General features: G+C 44.1%; 1 protein-coding gene across 2 annotated transcripts in view; it reads right to left on the bottom strand.

Annotated features, from left to right (window-relative positions):
* RIPOR3 (RIPOR family member 3) overlaps positions 1-13,550 on the bottom strand; it is a 193,980-nt gene that overhangs the window by 85,964 nt on the left and 94,466 nt on the right. For both annotated transcript variants that reach the window (XM_060230799.1, XM_060230798.1), the window contains exons 2-3: positions 13,182-13,309; positions 1,776-1,922 (exon numbers count right to left, since the gene is read on the bottom strand). In XM_060230799.1, the coding sequence (XP_060086782.1) occupies positions 1,776-1,922; positions 13,182-13,282 (248 nt within the window). In that variant the 5' untranslated portion in view covers positions 13,283-13,309. The remainder of the gene's footprint in view (positions 1-1,775; positions 1,923-13,181; positions 13,310-13,550) is intronic.

Below are 13,550 nucleotides of genomic sequence, written 5' to 3'. Positions count from 1 at the left end.
CGCTGCTTTCACAGCAGACCTTTTTGGGGTGGTTTGCCATTGCCTTCCCCAGTCATCTATACTTTCCCCCCCACCCCCAGCAAGCTGGGTACATATTTTACCGACCTCGGAAGGTTGGAAGGCTGAGTCAACAATTGCTGGCTGAGTCAACAATGCTGAGTCAACAATGATATCATTTGGAGTGGGCTCTCGCAGGGAAGCGGATGTGTGCTTGCGACGAGTCGGCTACAATGGAGCGTTCAAACATAGAAAGTACGCGTGGGAGTTGTTGGAAGCATTCTTATTCCGGATTTAACGTACTATCAAAAAAGTCCGCATCTCAGTCTTGGCAGTTCGGGACACGAACGAGCCAACGGCCATTGCCAGATGCTGATGTTTGGATAATCGCATAAAATCCGACATGCATCTGGTTTTCATCCATGCCCATCTCGTCAGTTTTTGTGCGTCTGACCTCGGCCCAGTCATTTATTTAGGATTGCACAAGATCTCTGCATGCATTGGGGGAAGGGTTTGTCAATATTGCCAAGTTAAATTAAAAACACCGGGGTCAGTGTAGTACTGCTCCAAATGCAAGTGACAGATGCTTTGAAGATCTAATACAAGTCATTAGACTGAAATTTACAAGGACAGAAAGGATAACACATTTATTAGAACTAACCACCAATGTTTACAATGCAGTACCAGGAGTTTAAAATTTACACTGAACACTTTATTGGTTTGGGCCTTAAGAACAGCTCCTTTTTGCAAAACAAAACTGTAGAAGTGGTCCAGGAATGTATGGCATTGCTTGAGATGCAGTGATCACATAATCTCCCTAGCATGATGAGACAGGCCTAGACAAGAGAATCTCTGAGCACTCGCAAGCTCTCCATACATTAAAGCACTGTATGTATGGCAGACATTCCATGGGGCAGCTACCAACTGAAGGCTATGTCCAAAGCCCCTAAAGAATATTTTTATGTGTAGACTGGCTCTTATACTTGCAAATAGTCACTCGCCTACTTGACACTTATGCCCAAAAAGGTGCCAATGGGTGCCATGGGCATCACTTTGGGAACCCCTACTACAGAGTATGCAGAAGGCCCCAAGTTCAATATCAGTTTAAAAATTCAAGCAGTAGATGGCATGAAAGATCTTCACATAAGATCCTGGAGAGTCATAGCCATTCAGAGTACCATCCTTAGAAACAAAGAGTTGGAAGGGACTCCCAGGGTCATCTACTCCAATCATCTGCACAATGCAGGAAGTTTACAAACGCCTCCCCCTAAATTCACAGGATCAGCATTGCTGTCAGATGGCCATCTAGCCTATGCTTAGAAACCTCCAAGGAAGGAGAGCCCACCACCTCCAGAGGAGAAAGCCTGTTCCACTGAGGAACTGCTCCCACTGTCAGGAAGTTCTTCCTAATGTTGTGCCGGAAACTCTTCTGATTTAATTTCAACCCATTAGTTCTGGTCCTACCTTCTGGGGCCACAGAAAACAAGTCCTATATATGCCTCAAGACAAAGCAGCTCTACATACTGAGAAAACATCTTTAGACATTAGTCTAATGAAAGCCAAGAAGAAAAAAACAGATGATCTCTTTACCTAAAGACCATAACAGTTCACATAGGCCCTCTGATCACAGGTAACTTACACTGCTTCCAAGACTCAACACCCATGATATTAAATAATTGCTGACAGGAGACAGCACAAATGTCTGGAGATTCCGATAGGACAGGCATGTGCAAATTCCAACATATTAAAGTTTTAGAAGAAAAACAAGAGATCCTTACTTGAGCCCTTTCTTTAATGCTTCAAAGACTTTCTTAACTTGGTCCGGCTTCGGATCCCAAAGGACTGCCCCTTTCTGAAGGGAAGAATACATCTTGGCTGATTTTACGGACATTTTGGATCTTGTTGAACTTTTGCCAAGAGACTTTCTGTAAAAGAGACAATAAAAGGGTGATAATAAAATGAACAGAGCATTTAATAGTTTTTACTTCATCAACCTTGAACATAACAGGAGTTATAAAAATACAGGTCAAATTCTAAAAAATCTCTTACAAATTGATCTTGTTCATATTTACCTGAAAAGTATTTATCTCCTGTTCAGTGAAGAAGTCAGACTAGCCCAGGATCACCCAGCAAGCTTCTATGGCAGAACAACCCTTGGTTTCCATGATCCCAGGCTGGTAGTTTAACTACCACACTGACTGTCTTGGCAAATGAATTTTTCCCCAAACCATTTGTAGGTAAGAACCAATCCATGTCAGAAGGACCATCAACCCTTGCCATCCAATTATTCCATACAAATGAAGTCATCAGTAGGACAGCACCAGTTGGGAGGAGGTCTGGGGCAGTGATGCTCTGTATTCTTGGTGCTTGGGGGGAAGGGGCACAGTGGGAGGGCTTTCTAATGTCTTGGCCCCACTGAGGGACCTCCTGATGGTGCCTGGTTTTTTTGGCCACCATATAAGCCTGATCGAACATGGCTTCTCTTATGTTCTTATGAGGTTCACAACCTTTCAAGCCCTCTCACCCACACCATTTTGCCAGTCAAAGGTGCCTCCCCAGGAGCACAAATTGCCCTGCTTTTAAACTGCACGTGTACACCAATACCGGTACACATGTAGGGTCACAATAGACAAGTCAAGTTCCTCCCCAGAAGAGGTTTTTTTGATTGGGGGAACTGGTACATGTAGAAGGGTTAAATGTCCCCTTCTGTCATGGGTGCTGGGGACCCTGCAGAAGAAGCTGAGCCTGCAGAGGAAACTGTGCCCCTGCCACCTGCACCAGTGCCCCTGCCTCCTGCGGGAGAAGACCCAAGCCCCCCTGCCTCGCCCTCACGGGTGGCTCGTGTGTGGGACCGCCTTCGTCAGGACCTCAGGGATCGGAGGAAGGCAGCACGCTCACGAGCAAGACGCTCCCTGAGCCCTGAGTTTTAAAAGGATCCTGACTCTTCTAGGAGTGAGGATGCTTGAGTCTCAGCAGGATCCTGGCCGCCCTCTGAGTCAGCAATTAGCTCAAATGGGCAACAGACAGCAGAGGGCTATATAGCTGGAGGCTTTGTGGTAGCAACTAGTCACTTACCTGACGTTCTAGCATCCACTTCGGCTTCTGACTTTGGCTTCTGGACCCCCCGACCTTGGCTTCTGGACCTCTGACCTACGATACCTGGACTGTGATTCGGTTTTGCATATTGGACCCTCATTGCTCCCCAGCTACAGACCTTGGACTGCCCCTGGACTTCGCCTGACCCAGCCCCAGCACGTGACACCTTCCCTCACACTATGGTCCCATTCCAAATCAGGCCCATATATACCTAGTCCAGGGATGGCCAAATTTGCTTAATGAAAGAGCCACATAGAACAAACATCAGATGTTTGAGAGCTGCAGGACATGAACATCAGACGTTTGAGAGGAAGGAGAAAAGCAACTTTAACTTTAAATGCATTCTCCAAGCTGCCAGCTGACTTGGCTTGGAGAAGTGATTTAAAGAGAGAAATGCCTTCTCCAAGCTTGCCGATCGGGCAGTGGGGGCTCTGAGAACCACATAAGATGTGTGAAAGAACCACATGTGGCTTCTGAGGCACAGTTTGGTTGCCCCTAACCTAGTGAGTTTTAAAAATGCTGGGTGCTCCACACACAAAATTCCCAACATATTACATAGTTAGTCACTGTTATTTTGATCCTAATAAGGGAGGCTGTTGTCTGCCTCTTTATCTGCTCACGGTAGGCACTAATTTATAGTAAAGCAAGTCAATTGCATGTAGGGATTCATCTGTTGCATGCACATCCCATTCTTCTCTTATCATGGAATTTAAGGTGGCATCCTTACAGTTCCCAAGACATCTCTTAGCCAGGCAGACCTGCTGAGGTTCATAACCATTAAAAAGAGCTTAACACATTCATAAAATCGAGGACATAACTAAACACAACAACAAAATAAAACAGTTGTCCAAAAACCCTAACTTTCTGTAACTGCGGGGGATTAGAACAAGACAACAAAAACAGGAGATTAGCATTAATTTTAGATTCTTTGGCTTTAACACAGTTTGTTAGGAGTCATGTTGTTTTAATTCCTTTGAGGAAAGATAAGCAGAACTCTATTTGACTTCTCTGGTCTTTTTACAGAACATGTTGTTTAGTCAAAGGTTCAGTATCAAAACATCTGAATCTAATCAAACACACTGGGCAATCCTAATCATGTATACGCACAAATCAATCCCACTGGATTTAATGGGACGTTTCTCAGTAAGTGTGCTTGCAATTGTAGCTTTGCAGTACAATCCTAAACAGGTCTCCCATTCAGAACTGGCATGGTCCCAGTAAATACTGAAAGTAAGCCCCATTGGGAACTGTGGGACTTTTTATTATTTTTTGCTGTCAGCAGACTTATGGTGAGTGGTGATCCCATATCGTTTTCAAGGCAAGAGACATTCAGAGGTGGACTTCTTTGGTGGTCTCCCATCCAAATAATACCTAGGACCAACCTACCTTAGCTCCTGAGTTCTGACAAGATCAGGCTAGCCTGGGCTACCAAGGTGAGGGCACTGTGTGCCTCACACCCAGGTAAAGATACTATTGACTCAGTCAAGGAAGCCATGGCCTACAGTTTGCAAAACCTGAGGTAGGCTGTTAATGACAGGGTATTCTGGAGGTGATTAATTCATATAGTCCCCATAAATCAGAAGCATTTTAACATAACATAATGTACAAAGACACTATAACATTGTCTTGAAGACGTCACTGAAGTGAAGTACACAGAGAGAGAAAAAACCACCCTTGTATAAGGATAGCTTTTCCCATAGACCTTGATATTTACACCCATCTGATGACAACCCTGATTTTTAAAAAACTTTTCATTCATAAATTATCATAACATAGGTTACATTATACGGATGATAAGCACAAAATAATATCAATAGAGGTAATACAAGATTTGTTAACTTGAAGATTTCTAACCAATCTTTCACAGGTGAGGTTAGGGTTGCCAAGCCCCCAGGGAATCCCCTGCCCCGAAGGTTCCCAATGTGGGCCGGCGGGGGAGGACCCTCCCCCTGCATCCCCAGCAAGATGACATCACCCGGAAGTGACATCATCAAAATGGTGGCTCACAAGTGGGGCCACTCTAGGCATTTCCGGGAAAACTCTGTGGTTTTCCCAGTCGCTCTAGCCATTTGGGAGATAAAACTCTATGGCACAATGGGTACCATAGAGTTTTAACCTCCCAAATGGCTAGAGCATCCGGGGAAAACAATAGAGTTTTCCTGGAAACGCCTAGAGTGGCCTGTGTGCCTGCCGCCATTTTGATGTCACTTCCGGGTGATGTCATTTCATCGCGTGCGCACAAATGTTCCCCGCTGTGGCTTCAAGAGGACTTGGCAACCCTTGGTGAGATGAATGTGTGCAATATAAACAGCCTCAGTCACAGAATATGACATTATGAGTAGAGAGTAAGAGGTTACATTGTCTGAACAAGGTTACTTTAAACTGACAAAAAGAAATCTGGTAAATCCGGCCAAAAATATGAGGAGACATGCGAAAGGGTGACAGGGGTTAAATACAATCGTGATGTAAAAAATATTCCTGCACACATGGCAAATTCCACAGGTGAGAAGGCTTGGGATTTCAAACATGCCGAGTAACAGGGGGAAAGCTGTTTCAAAACATAATATGTTCTTTAAAAGTTAGATGTGTTATTGAAAGCAAGAGAGTGTTCTAACAGTAATTTTCAAGTCACTTACAAGGCAACTAATTTCAATAGGATTACCTCAAATCTCAGAGATGTAGCCATAGGCAAGCTTTGAATGCAACACTCCTTACTTTCAATAATAACTTTTACAGCACTCATGGAAGATGACCCCAAATAGTCTTACTTCGACGGAAACTCCACCATGATCACTGTTACTTGTTCCCTTGAAAAAATATTTATGGCTATAATCTTGACAATATAAAAACCTTTTGTAATTTCTATATAACTCCGCAAAGCAAGCAATTAGTGATCGCATTATACAGATTCAAAAGGGAGACTAAAAGAGAATGGCTTGCTCATCTCCCAAGTTTGTTCAAGTGGGTAGCCATGTTGGTCTGAAACAGCAGAACAACGCTTCAGTCCAGTGGCACCTTTAAGACCAACGACATTTTATTCAGATGAAGGCGCATACATTGAATAAAAATTTATTTGTCGTAAAGGTGCCACTGGGCTCAAACTTTGTTCTCCCAAGTTTGTGATTTAGTAGAAAACCAAACTTCCTTTCTTCCTGTAATAACTTACGAGTCTTATCCACAGAACTGAGTTTAACTCCTGTACATAAAAGATGAAGACTACAAGCTTAAACAATCCAACCAATGCATTTGGGCATATTCAGACCAAGTGCAAGTGCATTTTTGACTGCAGGTATACAAATCTAGCATATGGACTAAAGCAATGTGCACTTACTTGGAAGTAAGTCCCATCAGACCAAGTGAGACTACTTCCAAGTAAGCGCACCTAGGATCAGGTTGCTAGGGTTGCCAGCCTCCCAGTGGGGCCTGGAGATCTCCTGCTTTTACAGCCGATCTCCAGCTGGCAGAAATCAGCTCCCCTGGAGAAAATGGCTGCTTTGGAAGATGGATGCTATGGCATTGTACCCTGCTGAGGCCCCTCCCCTCCCCAAATCCCACATTCTTCCAGCTCCACCCCCAAAGTCTCCAGGTATTTTCCAACTCAGACCTGACAACCCTACAGGGGACTGAACTGTGAACCAAAAAGTTCCAGTCTCATCATGAGCATTTAAGGAAGCTGCTCTGTTGTAACCACAAATTAGGATAATTAATATTTAACCTACCTTAGAGGGTTGTTGTAAAGTTTATGAAGACAGGTGTGACGCACTTTGAACAATCCAGAAATATATTATGCATGCTTACTCTGGAGTAAGCCCAATAAAATCAATGAAACTTACTTCCATCAATAGGATCATGCTACACAGTATTTGAGGAAAAATATAAACAAGGTATTTTCTCGTATATCTTATGTACACAGACCTTGCTGGGCACCCATTTCAAGCTGCTTCTTTTTTTAAAATCTACTACTTTCCTTCTCTCAACTTCTCTCTAAATGCAGTAGAAAAGAGTTAAGAGTCCAGTAGCACCTTAAAGACTAACAAAACTTGTGAGAGGGTATGAGCTTTCCTAAGTCACAGCGCACTTCTTCAGATCTTGATCTCTCTCTTTAAATGCTTAGTCATTTTCTGTCTCTCAGAGATCAAAAAACTTTTTGAACTTTTGCCCTGGCTTCTAAACTGCCTCTTCTTTTTATCCTTTTATATACAGGACAGAACAGGTTGCATTAATTTAAAACCCATTCAAACCCTCTCTACGTATCCTTTACAATACAGAACTCCCTGTGCATACAGAAAGAACAATTGCTCTACAGAGTATTGCTCACCTTCCAGATTAGTAAAGACAACCAGGGGAAACCTTTGAAAAAGCCATTGAAAGCTGCCTCTTTCTGACAGCCACCCAGCTGTCTTCTCCCCTCCCCTTACTGTGCTTGGGATACTTGATTAATTGTACCTGGCTTTTGTTCACTCCCCCTTTTTAACCATACCTCTCCTTTTCAGAAAGGCCGTCTTCCCTCCTTAAAGGTGCTCTGTTCTTTTCTAGCCTAGTAGCAGACTGGATTTCTACTTCTCTGACAATCAGAAAACAAACAATGCAAGTAGGCAAGCCTGGTACTTGCTATGAAAACATCTGAGCAGGGGTGGCCAAACTTGCTTAACGCAAGAGCCACAAAGAATAAACGTCAGATGTTTGAGAGCCACAAGACAAGAACATCAGATAAGGAAGGAAGGAAGGAAGGAAGGAAGGAAGGAAGGAAGGAAGGAAGGAAGGAAGGAAGGAAGGAAGGAAGGAAGGAAGGAAGGAAGGAAGGAAGGAAGGAAGGAAGGAAGGAGGAGAGAAAGCTGGGAAGAAAGCAACTTTAACATTAAATGTGTCCTCCAAGTTGCTGGCTAGCTTGGCTTGGAGAAGTGATTTAAAGAGAGAAACGCCTTCTCCAAGCTGGCTGATGGGGCAGTGGGGGCTTTGAGAGCCACACAATATCTGTGAAAGAGCCACATGCAGCTCCCAAGCCACAGTTTGGCCACCCCTGCCATAGAGTATAATGGAGTGCCCAGCAGACATTTCCCTCCCCCCCTGCTTTCTAATGACCTTGAAGCGGGGGGAGGCCTCTAAACTGGGAGATCCCCTGCCCCACTTGGGAATTGGCAGCCCTACTTGCTGCTGGACATGCATGCATACAATTGGGCTGCAGAGCTATACGCACTTTCTTGGGCACAAGCCCCACTCAGCTTGGCCCACGTAGCTCCAGTTCTAAAAAGCTGCTCTCAGCCATCCCCATTTTATGAGCAGGGCCCAAATTCCCCATTAATTGCCATGTTTTGATTTAATACAAACATTTAGACAAGCTGTTCCAAAGCTGTTGACATCATTAAATAATCAATGTCTGCAATTAAATGCGAGACTTGAAATGCACGCCCGGAGGATTCCAGCGGGGTAGCTGTGTTAAATCTATTACAGCAACACAAAACAGAAATCTAGTGGTACCTTAACGGACCAACAACTGGACTCAAACTTTGTTCTACCGCTTCAGACTAACTTGGCTACCCACCTGAATCCAACGTTTCTTCCAGCATGAGCTTTCATGAGACACAGTTCACTTCTTCAGATACAGTAGGAAGAAAGAATCTCATTTACCTCATCTATACAGAAAACTGCAGAAGAGAAGGAGGAAAGAGGAACTGCAGAAGAGGAGGAGGAAAGAGGATGGAGTTGAGCAGAGAGAAACCCAGCTTAACAAATTAGGTGAGATTTTCTGGGCCTGGAGGTGACAGCAAGTGTGGTTCTTTTGTTTCTTCTATAGCCACCATGGGGAAATGAAAAACTGTCCAAGTACTTCCAATGGATGTCATTTGGGCAAGGTCCCTTTGACAGTTTGCCGGCCTTGACCCTTCCAATTCTGTTTATCCAGGCCTCAAAAAACTGAATGGGTGCAGATAAAGATTTGCATTCCAGTGTACCTTTGGAGAAAAAGCTGGATTTCAGGAGGAGAAGTTGGATTTATACCCTGCCCTTCAATGAGAGTGGCTTACAATCTCCTTCCTTCCTCTTCCCACAACAGACACCCTGTGAGCAGTGTTCCCTCTAAGTTGAGTTAGTGTGATCTAGCTCACAGTTTTTTAGCCTCCGGCTCGCACATTTTGGTCTCAGCACAGGAGAAATGACCCCAGATCAAACTAATTTATGCAGCTGCTCACAATTTTAATGCCAGTAGCTCACAAAGCAGAATTTCTGCTTACAAGGCTCTACAACTTAGAGGGAGTATTGCTTGTGAGGTAGGTAGGGGCTGAGAGAGCTCTCCAAGAACTGCTCTTGAGAGAACAGTTCTGAGAAAACTGTGACTGACCCAAGGTCACCCAGCTGGCTCCATGTGAAGGAGTGGGGAATCAAACCCAGTTATGCAGATCAGACTCCACTGCTCTTAACCACTACACCAAATTGGCTCTACACCAAACTGATGTAACAGTGCAGTCCTAAGCAGAAATACATACTCTTCCAAAGCCATGGAAGTCAATTGTCTTAGACCAGTGTAACTGTGGTTAGGATTGTGCTATGTTTAGGATTGTGTCCCCCCCCCCAAAAAAAGACTGTGACCAAAATCCAACAGTGCTAAGCATATTAAAGCCAACTGACTATCTTGGTTTAAGCATGCCTAAATGCTGTCTCTGATATCTCTTGCCGCAGGTTCAAACTCAAAATGCATTGAGTTTGACATTCTTGCAATAAACACTGCCCAGTAAGCATAAATAACAACCACATCTGTTTTCTCACAGAGCTAGTGCTTAATCCACATGCAAAGCAAGGCTGCTTTCCTAGCTCAACGGTACTCAAATTTTGCAATCTCCCCTTCCCTGGAAAAGTACATAAAGACCCGATTGTTGTTGTTGTTTTAAATGCTTTACAGCTGAAAGTAACTGAATAACCTTCAGGGAAATGTAAACTCGCTTCTTTAGAGCATTCTTACCCTGCTGGAGGTGCCTTAGTCCTGGAAAACAGCTGTTTTTTACTTCTTTTCCTGGTTGCATTTTTCCTTGCAAGAACTCCCACTATGGACTTCAGGCTATGATCTGTTTGTTCAATTTACTGTGTGATTTGGTGTGTGTGGGGGGGTGTCTTTCTGTCTTTCAGAGCTTCATTTACCAGTGTGTCTTTTCAGCGCTTTGCTGATTGTTGGGCAGCTTGGCATTGCCGGATGAGTTTGGGGAGAGGGCAAAACCTGTATCTATTCGTTCCCGGCACACAACTATTCACATTACTCACACTCAGTAATATCAGTCTCACATGCTATTCAAAGACCAAACTATACTTCCATCATTGGTGCTCCAGGTATGTAATTTAGCTGAAAAAACAACTGTGGTGCCCCAACTGGAATCAGGGGATTGGCCCTAGGGAAAGGGGGCGGGTTCCCAACATCATTTCAATCCACTCCTTTGGCAACAACACATGAAGCTGCTAGAGTTGCCGACCTCCAGGTAGGACCTGGAGATCTCCTGGAATCAGGGATCATGTCCCGGGGGGGGGAGATATCTACTATGGAGGATGGCAGCGTACCCTGCTGACACTCTTGCCTCCCCAAACCCCACCACTCTTGCCTCCCCAAACCCCAAATATCTAGGAATTCTTCAGTTCAGAGCTGACAACCCTAAGATGCCACTTGATGTTGTCTCTCAAGCATTAGTCCCAAAAGATCAGTATTGTCTTCTCTGACTACCAGCTGTTGTCCTGGGTGAAAGTCTTTCATATCTATTACCAGCATGGTGTGGTGGTTAAGAGCAGTGGACTCTAATCTGGAGAACTGGGTATGATTCCCCACTTTTCCACATGCAGCCAGCTGGGTGACCTTGGGCCAGACACCGTTCTCTCAGAGCTCTCTCAGCCCCACCTATCTCACAGAGTGTCTGTTGTGGGAAGAGGAAGGGAAGGAGGCTGTAAGCCACCTGAATGAAGGGTGGGGTATACATCCAACTCTTCTTCTTCCGCCTCCTGATTCTTTTACTTGGGACTGATCCTGAGGGACTGAACCTGAGGCATTCTACATGCAAAGCAGGTACTCTATCATTAAGACCCAGCTCCTCATATAGCCGTCCGCCCCGCCCCCCCCCCCCCCCCGGGACTAAAACTTACTGAGAAGGAGGAGCTGTTTTCAGTCAGGGAAACAGCATGAAAATTTGCCCCTCCCTTTCCTCAGTATTGTGGCCCCAGTCAGACTGAAGGCAAGTACAACAACTTCATATATTCAGTTTACAAATCTGGAGTTCCAGTTATGGAACTACAGTATCCAAGCTGAGACTTCACATAACATTCATGGATATTTCACACCAGTGAGTTAGTGACTCTCAGCTTCACATGGTAAAAGTAGGGTTCTTTAGATTTCTGAGGTCCTGAAGCTTATGCCACATTCACTCAAGACAAACTCCTCCCTCAGTCTCTTCCTCACTTCCTGTTTCTCCTTCAAAGTGTATGGTAGCTACTTCCGCTTCTGTCACTGAACCCCTCACATAATGTTACATACACACAATTGACCATCATTGTACTAGTGTTCCTTAATGCCTTCTCTACTGATCCTCTTTCTGTTCGCAGCACAGCTGTCTTCTCATCATTCCTTGTGTTTTGGCCATTGTTTATACACTTTTAAGAAGCTGGAAAGTTCATGTGCATTCCTTAACACCAATGGTTAGGGAGTCTCAGGCAATAAACTGTAGCCAAAACTCTCACAGGTCACAGCATCAGCGTTTTCAAAATCTGTTTTCCTCAAGTTCATTTTCTCTTTATGGGTTCATCAGATTTCTGTGGGAGGGGAGGAAGGTAAATTGGCACGACTATGTGTTGTGTTGCTTTAATCTGAGATCTAATTTGTCTTTCTCAGTCTACAACAAATCTTCTACAAGATTATCTAAAGCTAGCTTTGACTTTTCAGATACATATATTGTATAAAACTGTGTTTCCCAGCCTGTGGGTCAGGACCCAAAAGCAGGTCATGAAGCCTCTGAAAGCGGGCAAAAGCCCAGTCTTCTCTAATGGAGGAATGGCAAGGTCATAGCAGAACATCAAAGAACCTTGGGGCAGCCCTGGATGTAGGGATGCTGAAAATTTGTGGGGGATGGGGGCACTTACCAGAAGAAAGAGGAAGGCCCAGGCCACATCATCAGTGTGACATGGGAAGTTACATAATCACCTTGCAACATTGCTGTGACATTCTAGTATTTGGGAAAAACTCGATGCTAAAAATGGCTTCCACCATAGAGTTTTTGCCCAAATACAAAAGCATCATTCGGACATCACTGGCATGATGAAGTCACTTCCTGTACAACACTAGTAACATGGCCCTCCTCTTTCTTCTGGTATGTCCTACCACCACCCATCTGATCAGCTGCTGAGGAGCAGGGCCTGGCAGCAGGGTGACCCCCACCTCCATTGGGAGGTCTGGCAACCCCACCTGGGTGGGTTGCTATACTAACAAAATTTGCACTTGTGGGTCACCATACCCAAAAAGTTAGAAACTACTAGTACAAAAGACCTTCTATCTTAGGTCTTCTAATACATATTTAAGTTCTTGCTTTGTTCAGTTTACACTTTTATATATATTATCATTAGCGATCAGGCTGCAGGCTGGTGCACAATTTATTTTACCATATCCCTCCTCCAAGCACAAATAGCCTCTCCAAGCACAATAATTAATCTTTATGAGATCTCTATGAGACTCACAAGTTTCATGGATCTGGGCATTTGAACCTGTCATTCCCCTAGTTCAAGCCTGACTTTCTCTCCATCAGATCACACTAGCTGTCATTTGCCTAAATAAATTCTGCTGAACCTAATGAGATTGAGTAGGATTTGGCTGTTCTGTGACTCCATTAAGACAAATTGCTTTTAATAACAGCTTAGGAAAGGAAGATGAATATTCCCTTCCTAAATCGTGCCCTGTACAGTAATGTTTGATACTACAGTTACACTATTCAGCACTAATCTGAAGAGAAATTTCGCAGATAAAATAGTAGAGCCAGATTAAGTGGCTGGACTGTGTGTCACATCAAACAACAGGAAATATATGAGGCAAAGGACTTAGGGGAGGGAAGGAACTGGTAACTGCAACTCACGCTAATTTTCGGTTGTGTGCAGTGCTGAATCCGGCAAATGAGCAGCTCCTACTGATTCTTCCTCCATCAGCAGGAGAAACAAAAGTTAGCTTCACCGACATGATTCCTGGTTACTTGGCTTCTCGTCTCTAGAAATATAAGAAAAACAAGCAAGTCAAAGGATTAGAATAAAAAATAATTCCTTTGGGAATAAATAATAATAATACAGCCTCTGGAATGGCCGAGACTAGTGATTATGTTTTGTTATTTTAAGATCAATGGTCCCCATTCCAAGAACTTCAATTTCCCTGAGTACCATCAAACCTCGGGTAGCTTCCTTTTTGTTGGCCGAAGTTAGTCCTGCAGTTACATGATCGGTGGCCAAACTCT

Source organism: Heteronotia binoei, chromosome 2 (genome assembly GCF_032191835.1).
Source record: "Heteronotia binoei isolate CCM8104 ecotype False Entrance Well chromosome 2, APGP_CSIRO_Hbin_v1, whole genome shotgun sequence".
Lineage (NCBI taxonomy): Eukaryota > Metazoa > Chordata > Lepidosauria > Squamata > Gekkonidae > Heteronotia > Heteronotia binoei.
Note: the sequence above shows the minus strand (reverse complement) of the source record. Positions and strands in the feature narration are given on the sequence as shown.